General features: G+C 41.2%; 1 protein-coding gene across 2 annotated transcripts in view; it reads left to right on the top strand.

Moving 5' to 3' along the window:
- The window catches only part of LOC147904563 (ran-binding protein M homolog), a 112,509-nt gene extending 101,136 nt beyond the window's left edge, over positions 1 to 11,373 (top strand). For both annotated transcript variants that reach the window (XM_087387303.1, XM_087387312.1), the window contains exon 12: positions 10,764 to 11,373. In XM_087387303.1, coding sequence (XP_087243429.1) covers positions 10,764 to 11,042 — 279 coding nt within the window. In that variant the 3' untranslated portion in view covers positions 11,043 to 11,373. The remainder of the gene's footprint in view (positions 1 to 10,763) is intronic.
- Positions 11,374 to 22,259: the final 10,886 nt, after the last annotated feature.

The following is a 22,259-nucleotide window of genomic DNA, read 5'->3' as shown; positions in this document are numbered from 1 at the left end:
GATAGAGTTAAACTCATTGAGGTGCACACTCATAATTGTGCCCTCCTTCATCCTAAGATCCATGAGCTTCTTGAGCTAATAAACCTTGCTTGCTGCACTTTGTTGAGCATACAAATCTTCCAACCTTTTCCTCATATCCCATGCAGTGTTCTCATTTTCAACATTAAATAGAAGCACATCTGAAATAGAAAGCATGATTGTAGAACGTGCCAATTCATCAACACTTTCCCAATCATCATTTGATATATTTGCCGGCTTCACTCCCTTTTCCTTGATAGGACGGGCTTGATGCTTTTGAAGAAGCACATTATAGCACTGCTTTTGCCAAATGGCAAAATTGTGTGCTCCTTCCAACTTCTTGATGTTAAGAAGTGAACCACCTTCACTCCCACTTGAAGCCATATCTCAGCAAATAAAAAACAGCAAAGGAAATTAAAAGAGCTTATAAAATCTGTCCTCTACTGAAGAGAACTTGCAGCCAATATATATTCCAACCTTGAATGTATAAACAGTACCAAAACTGTAATTAATTTCCTGCACCAATATGACTCCAAAACTGAGTGAAATATGCCTGCAAAACTGAGTGTAACTCACTCAAAATTCTGTCCCAACTTGTGACAGAGATAGAGGCATCCAAAACTCAGAGAAAACTGTCCCAAAATGACAGTTAAAACAGTCATAAATCTGCAGCAAACAATATTCTTGTTTTTCTCAACGCAAAGGCATCCAAAATTGGCATCCAAGACACTATTCCAGTGTCACAAAAAATTGCTGAGCACTTGTGCACCAAAAGCCCCAATTTTTGAGATCAAAAGTCAAATTTTGACTACCACAAATGTGCACAATCCAAGCATAAAGGAAATCAGTACCACTTTTGCAACAATGTCAATGCATCCAAGTGCTCCAAGCACTACTTCACAAATGCATAACCTCTGCCATCAAGCTCAAGGAATATTCTGAATTCTTTGAGATTCCCTCTTCCAATGTGTCCCAAACTGAAAATTTCTTGCTTCAATGTGCAAGAACAAGCCTTCCAATGCATAAAATTGCAAAAGCCCCAAATTTCTGTGCCTTATCCACTGCCACGTGTTACTTTCTGACAGGCTGAACCCTAAAAGTGATGATAACTCAGCACCACGAAGGAGAAACTCAACCAAACTTGGCAGACAATGTCCCTTCAAGTAGCCGACCACTTTTATGATGTCAAATCAGCAGTAGAATGTGCGAAATCCACAGATCTGCAACTTGCCCTATGGCTGGAAACTGAAAATCAGCAAGAACTTCGCAACGGGCAGTCAAAATCCAAACAAACTTGGCAGGATTCCGCTATAGGTGTAGGCGACCTGATTTAGTGCAAAAAACTGGAGAAAAAACCCCAAAATGACAGACGAAATTCAGCTCCTGTGTGGCTGGAAAACTGTCGCCCAGCATAAACAGCACCAGATCTGACCAAATGTGATCCAAATGAAGTCGCCCTGCTATAGGAGGTGTAGCAATACCAAAAGCTCCAACCGGAAAGTGTCCTTGACTACTTTCTCGCTGTATTTCGCTTGCTACAGCCCAAAAACCAGTCAAAACTGCTGAAAAACAGCAAGTACACTCACCCAAAAGATGTCTCCAGCTAGGGGCACGAGAATAGAAGTGATTCCCGCGATGAAACTCCACGAAACAGCTGGGGAACTGCGTGGGCAGCAAGAACAAGTGACTTCCTGCGATGGAAAGGTCACACAGTGCGAGGGGAGGCTAGGGAACGAGGAGAAGCTGGTGGGTAGGGAGGCTCTGATACCAATTGATGGGAGCAAGGAGCGGAAGCAAGAGGGAGATGGAGAAAGGTGAGAGAGCAATAGAGAGAACACACGTTTTGTGTGTAGCAAAAGTCTTCGATGTGACTTCCCTTATTGCCTTTTATACAAAGAATAGATAAGGTGATGACGTGGCATTATAAGTACCACTTATACAAGGGATAGCACATTATGCCTTTATCCCCAACACCCTCTTGAGGATGACCCTTGCAGTTATGACCCTTGAAAGGATGCATGCTCTCTCACTATCAATGAGACACTGAACACTTGGTATTTTGATAGTGGTTCTTCTAAGTACATCACTTCTAAGAATAGCCTTTTTGCATCTCTGCATCCACCACCTACTAAAAAGAAGGTGACATGTGCACATAATTCTTCTTATTCAGTGTGTGGAGTGGGGGACATCATACTTACATCCACAGATGGCACATATTTCAGAATTACAGATGTTCTTTATGTGCCAGGTATAAAGAAGAATTTGCTTTCAGTGTCCTCTCTCAATAGAGGAGGATTTTAGGTCACATTTGATGATGCTAAGTGTGCAGTCCAAGACAAAGAGAATGAGTATGCTTTGATGTTGTCTGGCTCTTTGTATCGGGGTCTTTTTCAGCTTGACATATATGAGAAAAGATCCGATCTTGCACTTTCAATGAGCACTCCCACTGCTACGATGCAAAATGCGGAGTTATGGCATGCCAGATATGGGCACATGAGCTATGGTAACTTGATGACACTTCAGAAGCATGCTATGGTTGATGCATTGCCTCTTTTGGAGTCACCTCCTCCTCATGCATGTGATGGCTGCATCCTTGGCAAGATGCATAGGTTTCCTTTTAAGAAGGATGGTGCAGTAAGAGCTACTCGGAAATTACAGCTCATACACAGTGATGTCTGCGGTCCCATGAGGACACTTGCTTTTGGTGGTTATCTCTATGATGTTACATTCATAGATGACTTCACCAAAGTTGAGCGCAAAAATCGTACTCTTATGGAGATGGATAGATGCATGCTTAGTAGTAATAAGTTGCCTCACAGGTTTTGGCTCGAAGGTCTTATGTGTGCAAATTATGTTTTGAATCGGGCTCCCACAAAGGCTTTGAAGACAATCACTCCCTATGAGGCATGGCATGGGAGAAAGCTTTCAGTGGATCACTTCAGAGTTTTTGGTTGTGTTGCATATGCCCATGTGCCTGTGGAGTTTTGACATAAGTTGTCAGATACGGCACTTAAATGCATTTTTGTTTTGGTATAGTGCACAAAGCAAAGGCTATCGTCTCTACAATCCTGCTTCTCGCAAGATTTTTGTGAGTAGAGATGTTATATTTTCAAAGAATTCAGCACATACACATGCTGAATTTACTATTCCAGCTTCTTCAGATGATGTTGTTGAGGGGATGCTTCCTATAGCATTTGGTTCCCTAGCTGAGGCTCATGCTGAAAATCAGAATTTACAGCAACCTCCTCCTGATCCACATGCCATGATTCAGCCACATGCTGATTTTGTATCTCCACAGGGTGTGGATGAAGTTGTCAGGCAAGAGATTCAAGAGATACATGTAGCCAAAAGAGTTCCGAATTGGTTGCTACAGACTCTCAGGGAGAGTAGGCTTGAGGCACCTTTGCCTGGTATGACTCGTAGTGCAGTAAGGCACGCAAGGGGGCTCTTTCAGTTGAGACAGCTTATGCAGGTACTCTTCTGATGAAGAAGAACCTGACTCTTTTAAAGAAGCCAAGGATAATGTGCATTGGATGCATGCCATGCACAATGAATTGCCATTGAGAAAAATGAGACTTGGGATTTTGTGGATTTGCCATCAAGGAAGCATTCCATTGGTACCAAATGGGTTTTTAAAGTGAAACGGAAGCCAGATGGGTCCATTGATAGGTACAAGGCAAGGTTTGTTACCAAAGGCTATGCATAGAAGAAGGGCATAGATTATGAGGAGACATTTGCTCCGACATCCTGGATGACCACCATAAGGTCAGTTATTGCCATGGCTGGAAATTTTGTTTGGAATGTCCATCAGTTGGACATAAAAACAGCTTTCCTTAATGGGGACTTGTAGGAAGAGGTTTATGTCAAACAACCTCCAGGATTTGAACTTTTTGGCAATGCACTTTAAGTTTGCAAGCTGAATAAAGCTTTATATGGACTGATACAAGCTCCACGTGCATGGTATGCCAAGATTGATGCATTTCTGGCAAGTAAGGGATTACATAATAGTCCCACGGAAAGCACCCTCTATATCAAGAAGGATGGGAGGGATATTTTGGTCATCATTCTTTATGTAGATGACATGCTACTCACAGGGTCAAATGAGGAAATCATGGCAGATTTCAAAGCTGAGTTGAAAAATGAATTTGACATGACAGATTTGGGCATGTTAAATTTTTATTTGGGGATCCAGTTCATACAAGACAAGCGTGGCATCGTTATGTCTGAATCCAAGTATGTGCAAAAGCTCTTGGATAGGTTCAATATGCATGATTGTAAGGCTATAGCCACTCCCGTGGAGCCGGGGCTGAAGCTTACTATGTATGATGCAGGTGAATCAGTAGATGTCACACTTTACAGCCAGGCTGTTGGATTCCTCGTCTATTTGTGCAATACAAGGCCCGATATTTAGTATGCAGTATCTCAGGTGAGCAGGTATATGCACAGCCCAAAGACTACACATTGGCAGGCTGTAAAACACATCTTCCGTTATGGCTTGATGTTTCCCATGGGGGGTGGCTTGCAGATGCATGCTTACAGTGATTCAGATTGGTCTGGAGACTATGATACCAGGGAGTCCACTAGTAGTAATTGTTTCTTTTTTGGCAAAGCTTGCATTTCTTGGCTAAGCAAGAAGCAATCTACAGTGGCTACTTCCTCATGTGAAGCTGAGTACAGGGTAGCTTTCATATCGACAGTTGAATGTGTTTGGCTGCATTGTTTGTTTGCTGATCTTCGTCTCTTATTGGAGGGTCCTTCTCCAATTCTCACTGATAGTCAGAGTGCTATAGTAGTGGCAGAGAATCCTGTGTTTCATGCTCGCACGAAGTACATAGAGGTTCATTATCATTATGTCAGAGAGAAGTTGCATGCATGGGAGATCAGTATGATCTATGTGTCAACACATGACAATGTTTTAGACATCTTCACCAAAGCACTTCCACGTGATAAGAATGAGGCATTTCACAGTGCCCTAAACTTATCTCCTTTTGGTGATTGATCACTACCTTGTACACCACATTGGCACTGCAGGGGGGTGTTAGAATTATTATTATATTCTAGGCAGTGGCCAATGTATTGTAATAAGTAGGTTAGGGTGTTAGAATTATTATTATATTCTAGGCAGTGGCCAATGTATTGTAATAAGTAGGTTAGGGGCACTTTTTCCTCTTTGAGGTTTTTCCCGCTAACCATAGTCCAATTCCTAACTACGGTTAGTGGATAGGATAGGGTTTTGTCACTTGGACAAAACCCCTCACTTCACTTTTGTACTTTACTCATTCTATTCAGATGTTCAGCTTCCACTCTTGCTCACGCTCTTGCTCTCTACTCTCCATTGTTCACATATGTGTGTGTATGAGATGGGGGAACAAGAGCGAAGCAAAACGTTGAACTGATGTTGCAAGAGTTAAGAAAAAACAATACACTTGGGTTTATTGTACCCTCATACTCCTAATAATAGCCCTAACTAACCCAAGGGGGGGGGAACCCTTAATTGGGGATTAAAAGAACTGATCCACTACTAAGATCTTACAAATCTCCCCTGGTGAACAAATGGAAGTAAGCATAAGAAATCTTCAAACCTTTCTCTGGGTAGAGCCTTTTGTAAAGATCTCTGATGTGTATGACAATAGATCAAGTTGATCTCTTTTGTATGTAATCTCTCTCTTACATAGTGGTAATGTATCTCATGTGTTTTGTGTGGGCATGAAACACAAGATTGCGTGACAATGCAATAGCACTCTGACAGTTCGTGAAGAGAACAAGAGTAGATGGCTGCAAACTACCATGGAAATTTACCATGGAACTTTCTATTATAGTATTGAAGACCGCACTGTACCGAACTTCACATGATGAAGTAGCCACAGTGGATTGTTTCTTTTTCAACCAAGGCATGAGCATGAACTGCCAATAATGAAACAATTGCCACTGGTGGAGGAGTGTCTAGTGTCATAATTACCAGCCCAATCTGAATCACTGAAAGCATGTAATTCAGATTCCCCCCCCCTCCCCAAACCAAATATGTGAAAACACATTTACAGCATTCCAATACTGTGTCTTTGGGTTGTGCATAAACTTGCTCAAGTGGGATACATTGAATTGAATATCTGGATAGGTATTGGTGAGGTAAATAAGGCATCCAACAGCATGATGGAGCTGTATACTGATGCTTTGTCTTTTTCCTTCAAGAAATCTTTGAAGGCAGCTGACACATGCTGAAACCAGCCTTCAGTTTCCTAAAGGGCAGTAGACCATAACTTGCATTGCATATTCATTATTCACAGCCTCATTGCATCATTTCCAACCACTTAACTTAAACAACAACACTTGGAAAACAATTTGAGAAATAACTGGATGGAGGCTAGAGTGCCCCTGTTCAATGAAACCAAGTACAAGACACCACACTGGCCCCAAACACTTGGCGCCCCTTCCGGTATTTATTTATTTCTTTAGGAATGAAATTGGTACATACAGCAAGGGCTCTCCCTTGTGCACTGCCCCACGGGCGATTCCACTGTCTAAGCCAAACCTTGGCTATAACCTGCATTCCATCCTAGTGCACACACTAGCACCCAAGTACCAAGGCAAAGCTAAGGCATTCACCATTTTTCCATGACCAACTGTAAAAGTATCCAAGCATTCCACAAAGACTGTAACCAACTGTTAATGACCAGGCATCCAGACACTTCCCAAAAATCTCCAAATGCAATCACATGAAAAGGATAGCGACAAGAGAACTCAAACCAGCTTCAACTGACTTCAATCCAGCTCCGAAGCACCTCCAGGTCTTAATTGCTGGCTGTACGGAAGAGGTACGCATCCCAAGGCTGATTGTACGGAGCATTCATCGCCGCTGTACGAAACTTGCCTGCTGTACGGATCAGTTAGTACGCATCCCAAGGTGTAGTTATTGCTGTACGGACTGTTTTCACACAGCCCAAGGCTGTTTTGGCTGTTTGTACGGCCCATTTAGACCGCCCAACACTCATTGCTAGCTGCTCACCTTCTCTCTTCTGCCCGTGATCCTCCTGCTCTTTCTTTCTCTCTGATTCGAGCCCATTCTCTCTCTCTTCCTTCCCTTCTCCTAGCTGCCAGTTCCTCCCGCTAGCCACTACATTGGATGTGTTGCTTCCACAAAGATTATAACCAACTGTTAATGGCCAGGCATCCAGACACTTCCCAAAAATCTCCAAATGCAATCACATGAAAAGGATAGCGACAAGAGAACTCAAACCAGCTTCAACTGACTTCAATCCAGCTCCGAAGCACCTCCAGAAGCAACACATCTAGTGTAGTGGCTAGTGGGAGGAACTGGCAGCTAGGAGAAGGGAAGGAAGAGAGAGATAACGGGCTGGAATCAGAGAGAAAGAAAGAGCAGGAGGATCACGGGCAGAAGAGAGAAGGTGAGCAGCTAGCAATGAGTGTTTGGGAGTCTAAATGGGCCGTACAAACAGCCAAAACAGCCTTGGGCTGTGTGAAAACAGTCCATATAGCAATAACCACACCTTGGGATGGGTACTAACTGATCCGTACAGCAGGCCCGTTCCGTACAGCAGCGATGAATGCTCCGTACAATCAGCCTTGGGATGCGTACCTCTTCCGTACAGCCAGCAATTAAGACCTTGGGAGTCGTGCAGCAGCCTGTACACTTGAAGCCAGCCTCGATCTGCTGTACAAGCTGCTTCAAATCACCAACAGCAGGTCCGTACAGCCGTACAGTGACCTCGAGGAGCGTGCAATAGCCATACAACCTGCAGCGTGCGTAGGACTCCGGACAGCCAATGATCAAAGCGCCTTGGGATTCGTGCCAAAAATGTGAGCAAAGGGGCAGCCTCGAAAATCATGCAACAGCAAGCAACGTGGGGAGAAGGCGACCTCCAAAAAAATGTGTGAAAAATGAATCCCCCCATAGAAAACGTACGTTGGCCTTGGAAGGAGAGGAAGAGGGTAGGTAAGCATGAGGGAATGCCACGTGGACCCCTTATTAAAGCTCTAACCCTTGCAAACCAATGGAACATTGGTTTGCCCCTCACATTAAAATCCTAACCCCTTCTAACCAATGAAACATTGGTTTCCTTGGGCCTAACTTTAAGACCCCTCTAAACCTTGCCTTGCCCCTAGCAAGTAGGCCTAGTGTGTGCACCTAGGGACACTTGGGCTTTATATTCCAGGCCACATAGTTCTCTCATGTGCTTTCCTTCCAAGCCCACTGCCATGTGTCAAGGAGCGAGGGTCCCTTGGCCTCCATTTTCCATTACTTTTTCCACTTGGTCTAACTTCTAAGGTAGGGAAGTGTTAGGACCACACAAGGCCCATATTTCAACACCCTGGGCATGCATAAGTATGAAGGAGGGACCCATCGTGACTTCAAGTATCACAATGGCGGCACAGTGCTCACAGAATGGTTTAGGGGTGATGCATGAATGATTATGGGTTTGTACCTTGAAATGATGGACACCCAATGTGTACCAAGGGATGCACCACCCGCACATTCAAGGTCAACACCACTAGCGCTAAGGGGTTGGGGCCATTGATGCACAGCCGCATCCATTAGCGGCAAGGTTTTCTTTTGCCAGGGGGGGGGGGGGCGAGATTTACATTGCCATTTACAAGACTTGGAATGTGAGACTGGCAGTTTGCTCTCATCCGTTGATGGAGATGATTTATGTCTTCCAGATATGCCAGGGATTAAGAAGAATTTATTGTCAATTTTCTCTTTTGGGAGAAGAGGTTATGCTGTCACTTTTGAGGATGCTAAGTGAATTATTAGGGGTAAAGAACAGGACTATTAGATATTTACTACAACCACCTAACCAGGGTTTGTACCTACTGGACAACTGGACAAGCACATCAGCGTATCAAATGCATGGGTGGCAATGCAATAAACGATACATAATTATGGAATGCTAGATTTGTCCATGTGAACTACGGAAGTTTAAAGGTATTGCAAAGGCATGGGAAGTACTGAATATGTCCTCTTTGGAGACTCCTCCAAGACATGTCTGTGAAGGGTACATATTGGGAAAGATACACAAGAATGCCCTTCCAAGAGATGGATCTATTAGAGTTGAAAGAAAATTGCAGCTCATACACAGTGATGTGTGTTGTCCCATCAGGACACCATCTTTCAGACATCATTTGTATTTTGTGACACTCGTAGATGGATTTTCCAGATTCTTGTAAAATAAGATGTCTTCCAATGCTTCTGTGGCGTTGAGAATGAGTGGTGCATAGTGCAGACTCTAGAACAGATAGAGGGGGAAAGCATGTGTCACAAGGACGTGAAGTTATGAACCGTGACTAACTTTGGCTTAGGGGGCTAGCCCAGGGGAAGCGACACTTCCTCATAGCCCTTCCGGGGCTTTTTGGGGAGTGAGGAGAACATGTGTGGCTATGGGGCAAAGAGTGGGACCCCCTCTCCCAGTGCACCTCCCGTGGATCGATCTGCGCCTTCCAACATGGTATCAGACAGCAGACGAATCACGTGATCTGACCTGTGTGAACTAAAATGAACCGTTGCTCTATTGCGGGCTGGTGGCAGCCCCTGCTACAATCTACGATGTGTGCGCGATGAATGCAACTTGTGCCGCAAGATGTGGCAACCCCCGCATGCATGAGTGGCTACTATGGCTTTGTGACACTTGGTGCACATGCGCGGGATGTGGCAGCCCGCATGTGTGTTGTCACTCTTTCTTGACCGATGACTCTAGTCGGCGGCACTTGATTGGCCGCTTTGAGTGGCTGTCGTGTTGTTCTAACCTGCACCTCCATGATTGGCCAGTCCTCTGTGGTGCTGACCTTGGTCAAGTCAAGGTGTGTTAGGACCAAGAGGGGTGTTGAAATATGGACCTTGCGTGGTCCTAACACCCTCCCTAGGTACCTTAGACTAAGTGGAAAAGTAATGGAAATTGGAGGCCAAAGGCCTCATGCATTCACAGCCTATGTGGGCTTGGAAGAAATCCCATAAGCACATGAGAGAATCATGTGGCCTGGGATATAAAGCCTAAGTGAATCCTCGTGCTCACATCCTTCCTGGGACTTTTTGGGGCGTGAGGAGGACATGTGCATGCTATGGGGCGGGGAGTGGGACCCCTGCACCCAGCACACCTCCCGGTGGACACATGGCATGATCTGCTCCTTCCAACACTGGGGTGTCCCACATTCAGTGGAACCATTTACAGCATAGCAACCCTCACCCTTTTCACCACTAGCCTCAGAGTTGTCAAATGATCTGCAATTAAATTTTTAGGTCTGAATCGTACTTGTCATAGAGCTTTGAGGTACGTCATCACTCAGATTTTTTTGTTCGACTATATTCCGAAAGTCTTGCCATTAGATAACTTGCCATTATGGTCCTGCAGTTCAAGGGGCCACGTTTCGTTTACTTCAAACAATGGGATGGTTTCTTGCTGCAACTCTCCTGGTGATTGCCTTGTTAAGTACATATCCTCCCCTTTGAACTTTTAATCCAATAGCCTTCATGATCATGGGCTCTTCTCTTTGATGTGTCTGCTGCTCCCCTTCTTGATGTCTTCACTTTACTGCAAATTATGCTACATTTTTATGTATGGTAGGATTCCCACAATCTGTACAACCCCTCTTTCCTTTGCGATGCATGCATGCTTGTGTATGTGTGTGTTTAGATATATATATATATATATATATAGAGAGAGAGAGAGAGAGAGGTGTGCAGGCTTGCAGGTGTGTACTTGGTCTAATTGTTCTTTAATTCATACCAAATGCAGGATTGTGTTGCTTTGTTAGCATATGAGCGTCCTGCAGAGTCTCCTGTGGGATATCTTCTAAAGTTGGGGCAAAGGGAGGCAGTTGCCGATGCTGTCAATGCAGTTATATTGGCAACTGATCCAGCCTTGTCATCCTCCAAAACTTCTCCCCAGTCAACTTTGGAAAAATTGCTTCGTCAGCTGACAGCCTGCCATACAGAAAAATGGGCACTAAATGGTGGACAAGGAGAGGTCTTCAGATTGCATCGCGTACTGAGAGGCAAAGATGGGGCTTGGTGACCAGCTCATGACCTTGTAGTTTTTCCAAGGGAATTGAAAGTGGTTTTCTTGCTGTTGTGGTGAAATGTCCATGTCCAAGTTGTGGGCATTGTTTAGTTACATCTTTGAGTATGCCTTCCTTCTTTGAAATTCATTTGTGTCGAATCCTTCCATTGGATATACAGTTCGTACTTACCTATTTATACTAGAGTTTTTATTTTGAGCTGTGATTTGTGAAGGCTTGTCAGGAGGAAAGTTATAGCTGTGCTTTTCTCCGATGTATTCACAGAAATGTTTACTCATAGTGTATTGCATGAGTATAAGAGAGAATTTAAACGAAACTTTGAAGTTATATAGACTGGACATGTCTCACCTATGTGCAGTGCACAGCTCCTAAGATTCTACTCAAAAGTTCTAATCAGTGCGTGTCATTGCCCTTAAAGGGTATTCAGACCTTAAAATAGGAGAGCATGTAAAGTATTTTCCTTGTTTAAGTTGGAAAGTCTAAATATTTAAATGACATTTGGAGGGGTATTGGAATAAAAGAAAAAGCCAAGCTTTTGCAGGAAGAAGCTTGTGCATTATATGGCTGTAATTGTTTTATGTATGAACAGCAAATGTATGAGATTCATCGTGCAGTATGTTGGCTTGCTCCTGAGTATTTTGGGTTCTTGGTATTTGTCTTACTTCACCTGCCACCACTAACACCCTTATTGCAAAATATTAGTGAAATATAGGACCGCTGGTGTCAAAAAACTAGACTACCAGTGTCAAAACAGCTGAGATAACATTTGGCCTAAGCAAGCCTTCAATTTTTAGATAATTTATGAAAAATTCTCCCCTTCCAATATAGTTCAGTGTTGTTCTCTCTATTTGCTAAGTAAGCATGGCCTTAGATGTCCCAAACTTGTATTGCTCCTTAAAGTTTAAATATTCTCCATTTTCTATCCAAAGCTTTTTAAACTTTTTAATGTGCATATGGTTCTGCCTTTCTCTTGCCCCTTATTCACGTCTGGTAGGTGGGCAAGCATGCCTAGAGATGTGTGCTTGTGTGCATGCGAGCACACGTGTAATGATGTATTCTAGTCCAAGTAATTAGATAAAATTCCTCAACATTTACCTTAAGGACACATACTTGCTAGCAACAAGGTGATTTGGAGGGTGAGCATAAATTGTATCACAAATCAAACTCTACTACGTTGTACTTTGATACTCCATTAAGTTGAGGGGACAATGCTATTATGCAACTAGCATCATGATCATGTGAATGAAGTAATTAAAAGGTCCACTCGACTCTCCATATTATTATGTGTGACATATTGAACCTAGCATGATACAAATTTGCAATGATATAATTAAGGTCAATCAGTATTTGTAAGTGAAATGTCTTGGCTCAAAAGGGTGCTTGGATGAATTGTAAGCAATCTTTTAGCTCAACAATATGACACTAAGTGGAGGGGGCAATGCTATCATGCATCTAGCACCATGGTGAGATGAACGAGGTGATTAAAAGGTTCACTAGTAACGGCTAGTTCCATTCTTTACTATGTACATCTAAACCATGTGAAAGCCATATTAAATTTATATCTGCATGAGCCAATGAGTCATTAGGTTATCAACCGTAAAAGATGTATTAATGACATCGTTTTATAAGAAGATATTTATAGGTAACTAGTGTACAAAGGTGGCTAAGCATAGTAAGAGAAGAGAATCTCTGTTACATCATTGTGCATTAGCTTACAAAGTCACTATTTAAGACTTACTAAGGAAACACAATCATTGAAGCTATGGTCATGACTTTACATATTATTGGCAATAAAAACAATTGGTTGCAATTTGTGTGTGCAACCAATTTCATAAAGGCTCTTGGTTAGAGCCTATTTCGGTGACATCTTTTTAAGGCCATAAGTGCGTATGGTGGAGTCTTATGAACTTGATGGTGTGCAGTCTTCCAATGCGGATGCTCATGCATATCTTTCAAAAATTACGTTAAATTTCAGCTGGGTGATTTGTAGTATAGTTAGTTTAGACGCTATGAATTTAGTTTAATGTATAAATAATACAAAAGGGAAAAAAAGAGATTATGCATGTTAATTATAAGGTTTTTAGTTTAAGGTTTTCAATTTTAAGCTTTTAGTTTTCTTTTTTACATGTATTTTTAAACATTAGGGTTTTGGGCCTTATATAAAGGATTTGGGTCTCATTATCATATCATTGTCTTAGGTTCTCTCCACTCCCCCACTCCTATACCCCCTCCCACCTGCCCTTGATCCCTCATCGTACCCTTGCTCTGAAACCCTCTTCCACCCACTTTCTCATACCATCCCCCTTATCTTCATGGCCAAAGCCAAGCAAAAGGTTAAAAAGATCCCATCCCGAGAAGCCCCCAAGGCCGACATCAAGATGGTAAGAAATACCCCACCCCCTCTAATAGGAACTAGGTGGGAGAAGATTTCCATCTAGAGGAGACCTCTAACCAACGAAGACGTGTGATGGGAGGAGGTAAAAGAGAAGCAACATGCACTCAATGAACAACTATGTCATGAGGAGAAAAAGTAGAAGGAAAGAGTGGATCGACAATGACCAATCTAATCTCCATGCAGGCTACACTATAAAGAGGTCCCTCATATCTCCAAGAGAGATGGAGGAGTTTCAAGCTTAGAATGGTGACTCTTTTAGAGATCATAAAGTACAAAAGATCTATTGACCTCCTCATTGCCAAGGCCATCATTACAGAAGTGGTACAATAGTGATGTAAGTTCTAAATAAGAGTGGGATGTCCAGGTGATACAAGCAAGGAGGGGTTGTGGAGGCCCCATGGTGTATGGATGTGAATGCCTTACTTGCCTTGTAGCATGTAGAAGAGGCGTACTTGGTAGACATCATCGATGAGGCATAGCTAGCTACCATCCGTAGAAGCTGGGTCGCCATGACTGCCAAGGACACACAATTTGTTCTTCAGTTTAGGCGATAAAAGATAATTAGGGTTGGTAAGTGTACTACACTCGAGGGGATGTGTTGTAATGCCAATCTTGTATGAGTTTTCTCATATAAAGTTACTTTTGTTGCATCATTTGCAGTCGATAATTCTTTGTTACTTGTGTTTGTCATCTCAAATTTACTTACATGTAGCTTGAGAAATGGAAGTAAGGTTCAACTACAAAGAAAGAAAACATTACAAAACTATAGTCGTTATTGAAATCATCAATGTAAACCTTTCGAGCACAATTACATAGATCGAGCCTTAAGGATAAAGACTACTCTAGGCTATGCTTCTTTAGGTTAAATCTTGCACCCTCCTTGGCTAGCCTTGCGATGGCTAAGAGACCATGGAGGGGTCCAAATTGTGTGTCTACGTACAAAAAAAGAGCAATGGTATGCTTGACCAAAGTTACATGATTGGCATTCTGATGCTGACCAAGGAACCCTCAAGTTCATTATCTACAACTTTGCATTTAGAGAAAACTATTGATGGAAGACCAAGATATGGGAATAAATTTTCCAAGATAATGCACAATGGAAGACATCCCTCCCTAGCTAGGTGCTTTGCTTCCACCCTAACGCTAGCATAATCACCTAGCCAAAATACATCATAGAATAAACCATTGATGAGTATCAGAATCACATAGAAGATGCATCATAGTCCCAATAATATATCAATGAAATTTTGTTATTTGCCTGCACTAGTGTTACTCTAGTTTATTTAATGCATATGGTGAAAAGGTAGACCAAAAAGAGTCTACAACTAGGAAATCCAGTACGGTCTGACCTAGGGCCACTTTTTGGAAAAAGTGGCCCCACTTTTTATGGTTTTGAATTTCCTAATTACACGGCTCTTTTTGGTATAGATTTTCATCAGATGCATTAGATGTACTGAAATAGCACCTTGGTGCAAAAGTACACAAAACCAAATAATCAAGTCCAAAATTAGGGTTTAGGGTGCTTGACCAACTGTACAATGAATTTGGTGTATTTTATATAAGGGTACACTTTGAGGCGAGTTTATACTATGGATGAAATTTCAAACCTAAAAGAAGCCTCTAACCCTATTTTTTAACAGCATTCTCTAACCCTAACATGCCTCTTTCAAGTATAAAATTGTAGACACAATATATCATAGCATAATCAAGTAAACAATATACCAAATTTCTTGGGACATTTGGTCAAATATAAAAAACCTAATTTTAGACTTGATTCTATTTTGTGTTTCTTTTGCACCAAGTTCCTCTTTCATTCATCTAATGCATCTAATGAGAATCCAAACCAAAAAGGGCTCTAGAACTAGGAAATCTAGAATGGTGGGACCTGGCGCTACTTTTTGCAGTAGGTCCTTTGTTTTGTTAGACTTGTGGGATCTTTAGATGTGTCAAATTGTCTCTATACATAGTAAGAATCCTGGTAGGCATGAGTAGTTTTTGTCCATGATTAAAACACCATTTTGCCTCTTCACCATATTGCATATCTTTGGTATTTCTGATTGTGGAAGTATCATGCTAGAAAGTCTACTTTGTTATTTCATGTATAATGCTATAACACTTAGATAGAGTTGTGGCTTTAAGTCTTTGGGGTAAGTTAAAGTATCTTGCTACATGTGATAATTAATAGACATGAGAGATTTGGGAAGAGTTCTCAGGCTTCAACTTCTATCATCATTAACTAAGATGGATGTTTCAAAATAATCTTTAGTCTGTTTGTGTGAGGGGTAGGGGATAAGAGAGAGGGAGGGAGAGAGAGCATATCCTAAATTAAGATAAGTATTTTGAAATAGTTTTTTGTTTGTTTGTATGAGAGAATAGGGAAAAGGGAGAGAGAGAGAGAGAGAGAGAGAGAGAGAGAGAGAGAGAGAGAGAGAGAGAGAGAGAGATCTTCCCCCATAGAAGCATCAATGTTGTGGTCACTCCCCCAGAAGGGTGCTACATACATGGTTGTAAGCCTCACAAGCGTACCAAATAGCCATGCCATCATTGGAGGGTCCTAGAAGTGCACTTGAAAGCACTTCATTCTAGTGGAGCAAGAGATCCATGCCCTTGTGTAAGTTGTGCTATGGCTGCTTTAAAACGATTGTTATTATAAAGACAAGTAATTTTTTTAAATATAGTGGTAGGAAATTTGAAGTTACTTTCATGAAAATATAAAAAATTTTATGTTTTTAGTAGGCATAAACCATATAGCTTTTAAAAATAGTAAAAAAATTAAATGTTTTTAGTAGTCATAAACTATCTAGTTTTTAGTAATCATAAACTTATAGTTTAAAAATCATATTTTTAGTAGTCATAAACTATATAGTTTTTAAAAATAATAAAAAAGGTAAATGTTTCTAAAAGAAAGTATATATGTACTAGTGGCAGGTCCGCTTATGACGATCCGTAACTGCTTGCATATGGATGTGCCAGTGGGGGGTCTGTGTATGCTAACCCATAACTCTTGCATATGGCTTTGTGAATCATCATGAAAACTGACCCCTTGAAGATTGCCCCTAGGTAGGTGTATGACTATATGATCTCAACCAGCTCCCCTTGGTAAGTGAATTTATATTAATGAAGCACTCCCTATGAGGTATTAAAGATCATAACCTTGGTCTTGCCAAGGTTGAGTGTCAATTCTCTCTCCCTATAAAACACCTAGGGCCTCTAAGCATCTTTGTAGGCTTGCCCAGTAAAGAGGATATGAGAACTATCTCATCTATGTATAGTGATATTTGCATCATCAAATCAACAAGGAAGGATCCTCCCCACCCAAGAAATTAGGTAAAGTCATTAAATCATCAATATAGAGCCCAAACAGTGTTAATGAGAGGGGGCATACTTGCTTCATTCCAGTCATTCTCTCAATCCAATTTAATAGGCCTCCCATGCATGCATTAGGGAAATTTGGAGCTTATTTTGGGGCCCTCTAAGAACTTCTCTTGAGAATATTCTCTTAAAAAAGGGGGGCATGGATATTTTTTTGCAGATTAGCTCAAAACTTGTCAGACTTGGCATTTCTAAAACCTACTCTTTGAGGGCTTTCCAATGATATATACCATGATGGAATTTGGACATGGGAATGGAGAATACTCCAAACCCCATCATGGTATATATCATTGGAAAGCCCTCAAAGAGTAGGTTCTAGAAATGCCAAGTCTGACAAGTTTTGAGCTAATCTGCAAAAAAATATCCATGCCCCCTTTTTTGAGAGAATATTCTCAAGGGAAGTCCTTAGAGGGCCCCAAAATGAGCTCCAAATTTCCCTAATGTATGCTCCCTTTGATTGACTCATATAATCTCATCACCCCCCATATCATGTCTCCTAAAATCTGCATCTCCTAGAGCCTCCCAATCATGTGGGCTCATGCGGCTATGTCAATGGGCTTCCAAAGGTCTAAAAGGCAAGCAAAGACTTTCTGGGATCTTGATCTTGCAGCCTCGATGATGGCCCATAGGGTGAAGATATGTCAAGAGTGGAATGTTGCCTCTGGAAACCAACCTGTCCTAAGACCCGTTGCCCATGTGCATATGCATATGAGCAGATCTCTCTCTAGTATCAATCCATAGATCTTAGCTAGTGTGTGGCCAATCATGTGCATCTGCATATGAGTTGGTCTCTCTCTAGTATCAATCCATAGATCTTAGCTAGTGTGTGGCCAATCATAAGGGTGTAGTAGTTTCTCATGTCCATGGGATCTCTCGCTTGGCACAATGGTGATGGTACTCCAAATTAGGGGCAAAGCTATGGCATATGGCATGCTCGAACGTTTGTGCTAAGATTAGAGACCAAAGACCTCCTACTCATGTGCAAGTACTCAGTATGCAATCCCCATGATCCTAGGCTTTTTGGTTGTGGAGCCAGCACAGTGCAGCTCGCATATTCCATGTAGTGGACAAGATGGATGTGGTGGGCCTGGGTAGAGAAGACATATCAGGTGGTGCTTGGTTTGAGAATGTCATGTATGTGCACTAGATGCCTGCATTAGTGATGGTTATGGGGTGATACACCCTGAGAGAGAAGCCCCCATACAGTAGTGGAACCCCCTCCTCAAAAAGATCTGATCACCTCATCCATCCTATGCAAGAGGAAATCTTGTTGGTCATTTGTTGCATGAGCTTTGAATGTTCCCTTGCATGTGGCATGTGTAGCGGCCATGTCTATATTCGATAGGGAGAGAGGTATTGTTAGTCAAATAGTACTTGATCATGGTTTAAATAGATGGAAAATGAAAATATTGAGGTAGCTTACAGTGTGTACTATTGAAGAACATCAAGAATGAGCATGGGGAATGGACTTTCCATCGTTAAAGAAAATATTCTTAGATCACAATGCAAATGGACTAATCGTAGGTGTTCTGAAGTTAAATGGAAGGATGCACTAATAGACTTCTCCAAAGATTACATTAAAATACTCTTAGTAGAAAAACAATTAATCATGTTTATATTCAACATGTTTTCATGCATGCAGATATATATGTGCATCCATATGAAGCCTTTCCACATCGTAGGCCCAATCGTAAGTACTTCATTGTGTAGTGGTGTCATGCTTGAATGTTTTTGCATTTAGGTGGGACACTAACACAGCTTTCTTATCTCTTGCATTTGTTTCACATATTTGTATCCCTCTAATTATGTACAATGGGAGCCTGCAGCATGCTTAACTAGGCTGTTGCATTTCCTCCACATTGAGATCGGTAGTCTTCAGTATGAAGGTCACACACCATTAGAGTTAAAGAAGGATATGACAGTTCCCCTACACAGTCTTAGGAATCAGGGAGGTGACAATTCTATGAACAATCAAGAAGGCTTGAAGATTAGTCAAACTACCAATTCATGAACCTGTCCAGGATGTTCGCCATGGGAGTGGGTTAGGTAGAATTACCCAACCTCAAGAAGTCATGACCTAGTCATTAAATGGTTCCTAGCCTTTGAAAGTCCAAGAAGCACCTTCTCTATCATGGGGCTCTTCGCTCTAAATTATAGTGTACCTAGACATTGATTGCAATCCAAAAGAGGATTTCAGCTATCAAGTCAACCAAGCAGATCAGGACCCTTGGTACCAGTAGTCTCAACTAAACCAAACTGACTAAACCCAACCTTATCCAATCACTAACCTAACTAGACCTAACCATACCTAAACTAACCTAACCAACCAAACCCAAGTAGCTAACCAACCCCCCTAAACCCTAGCTAACGGACGGCGATGCCACGAGTGATGATGCCACGGACGGTGTGGAGAGAAAGAGGGGAATTCATGGCCACTTTGCTTGTAAGGTGGTTGTCCCTTGCATGGAACCTAGGTGAGGGGAGATGGAATGGCCCTCCCTTATAAGGATTGATGTCCACTACATACTCCAGAGATAGTAGAGATGTGATGGCAAGGGTTCTCATTTTGTAATAAAGATTGAAGTTTTGTAATATCCAATTTCTATTATTCTCAATGTTTCAACAATTCCTTTGTCAATGGATGTATAAACAAAAATTATAAATAATACAACGAAAAAATTCATTGATTGTAAAGATTGTGTTTAATCATTTGAACCTAGATATTGATGGCTCTCTATGGTCTACAAATGAAAAATTGATAAGTCTTTATAGTTTTACCTGTGAGGGTGTGTGTGTGTGTGTGTGTGTGCGCGCGCGCGTGCGTGCGTGTGTGTGTGCGTGTGTGTGTGTGTGTCTATGGTTTACGAATGAAAAATTGCTAAGTCGTTATAGTTTTAACATGTGAGGGTGTGTGTGTGTAATATGGGGGGGAGAGAGAGAGAGAGAGAGAGAGAGATGAAATCGTGAGAAAGTGAAATCATGACAGAGAGAAGGGGGGGGGGATAGAGGGACTGAGAAAGATGAGGCCCTATTCCAACTCTCACATGACACTTGTGACCATGTCATTGACTTTGGAGCTCCCATTGATCCAACAGACAATGAGATCATATGCTTTGATGACACTAGCTTGATCATTTTAGATGCCACCTAAAAGGCCATCAAGGATGCTAAAACAGAGTACATGATGTTCAAGCAGGAAAACCTGGGTTTGCAAGGGTCATTGTTTGGGGACAAGGATGAAGAAGCATCAAGTCAGCATGAACCTCAACCAAACAATAAAGAGTTTTTAGTTAGACATTGGAGTTGAGGTCCTTTACAACAAAGCAAGAAACATATGTTCCTTTTCGAGCTTGGGTTTTAGGTTTTATATCATATTTTTTCATCATTGATTCAATTTCCCATGTATATCCTCTATTTTTTTTATATTTAATTTTTACAAAAAAAATCTATATGGTCTTCAACGGCTACCAAAATAATAAATATCAAATTAGGGTTTCTAGATTTGAAACAATGACCAAAAAGGCTTCTTAAAACTTGCACTAGAGTGTTCCTATAGCTCATGTAATGCATCTTATGAAAATCATGACCAAAAAGTACCCTATAACTAGGAAATCGAAATAATGCGACTCGGGGCTACTTTTTACAAAAACACACTGATTTGATTCCTAGATACATGGAGCTTTTTGGTTTAAATTTTCATTAGATGTATTAGATGAGTTTTAGGAACACTTTGGTGCCAAAAAATAGAAAAATAAAAAAATTAGGGCTTTAAGATTTGATTGAATATCCCAAGGAATTCGATATGTGTTTTACCTGGGTATGTTGTGAGGTGAGTGTACATTGTCTCTGAAGTTTTATACTTGAATGAGTCCTAAAAAAGTACCCTATAGTATATTAGGGTTGGACCAAAAGGAGCCCTGCAACTAGGAAATCCAAAATTGTGCTACTTGGGGCTACTTTTTTGTGGACTCTACAGAACTAAATAGATCAGAGAAAGTAACATGACTCTCATGTATTGTCTATCACATATTCCAATATCTAGGCTCAAAGCCTAAACTTCCCTTCATGCATGTAAATAGGAGTTGGCTAGAACTGTCACTTTGTGCTACCATGCCATGCACACCATGTATTAGCCAGCTAGCAAAACCACGAACAGGCTTAAATGAACTTTCTCATTGTTTCATGGACCAATCAGAGCTTGAGGCATTTCATCCCCCCATGACCACAGTCCGCGTCCAAAACATAATTGTTGCCACATAAAATGTCAAGAAATAAAAGACCTCTGAGGGTCACACATCCAAGATTCCCCCCATGAGCTGGGAGAAACAAAATATGATGACAAAAATTGAAGAAATTAAGGTCAAGTAGAAGGTGTTTCCACACATGACACTACTAAGAACCAATACTATCAAAAGTTTCATACCCATACAATGTACAACTAGGAAATAGTATGCCACTCACATAGAGTAAGGCAATAAAGAAATAGTAATTGAGATCTTCAAACAGCCCAAGTGTCTCACAATCAAACTTTCTCCTTACACTAAAAAGTTTACAAACTCCTCCAAAGTGCTTGATTTCCCTTGCTTTCATTTGGAGTCAAAAGCTTTTTGATAGTAGAACTTTTCTTCATGACCATCTTTACATAATACAAACTTTTCAACATCTCCTTTCCCTTGCCACTGAACTTCTTCCTTGTAGATTGCTTTTCAGGCTACTACTTGCATAAGCTGACTCTTCCATTTGTAGACTTGCATTCATAAAACAAAGCAACCAAATCAATAAATCAAGGTCATTAGAAGTACCTGGTGAATTGGCACCAACTCTACATATTTTGAGAAATATCCAAGAGTGGAATTAATTTAGAATCTTCCTCATCCACCTTAGAACTTAGAACACTTAACTATTATAACACATATTGTAGGTGCTGCAAGAAGATATCAAGGCTTTTAGATTCTTCCATATTCAGTTGAACAGATCCTACTTCAAGAACTCTTTTGAGTGCTTCATTTTAGTGCCAAAAAGAGCTTCCAAATACTCTAGTTGTATGTTGCATTCTTTGAGACATCAATATGGTGAAAATAATCTTGGCCCAGAGTTTACCCAAAATTCAGATGGCTTTTTCATTGCATTGCTTCTATTCTCGGGCTCATCATCATTTGGTTTCTTAGATCCAAAAACAATTCTCTAATAAAAAAATTGCATGAGATGGAACCGTCTTGATAGCTACCAAGCAGGGACTTTCTAACTTTTCCTTCTTCCAACAATCCATTGGACAAGCTTTGAAAAAAATCACTCAAAAATACTTGTTGCAGGGTCTAGACACCACTTTAATACCAATTGATAGAAATTGCAACCCGAGAACTCTTTGAAAATCTCTCTCTCTCTATTAATTATCACATGTAGCATATGGTTGATACTTCAACTTATCCAAAGACTTGAAGCCATA

The sequence above is a fragment of the Dipteris shenzhenensis genome, chromosome 2 (genome assembly GCF_047967505.1).
Source record: "Dipteris shenzhenensis isolate YYH24624 ecotype China chromosome 2, Dip_SZ_1.0, whole genome shotgun sequence".
NCBI lineage: Eukaryota > Viridiplantae > Streptophyta > Polypodiopsida > Gleicheniales > Dipteridaceae > Dipteris > Dipteris shenzhenensis.
The sequence above is the reverse complement of the archived record's forward strand: the minus strand, read 5'-3'. Positions and strand labels throughout refer to the sequence as shown.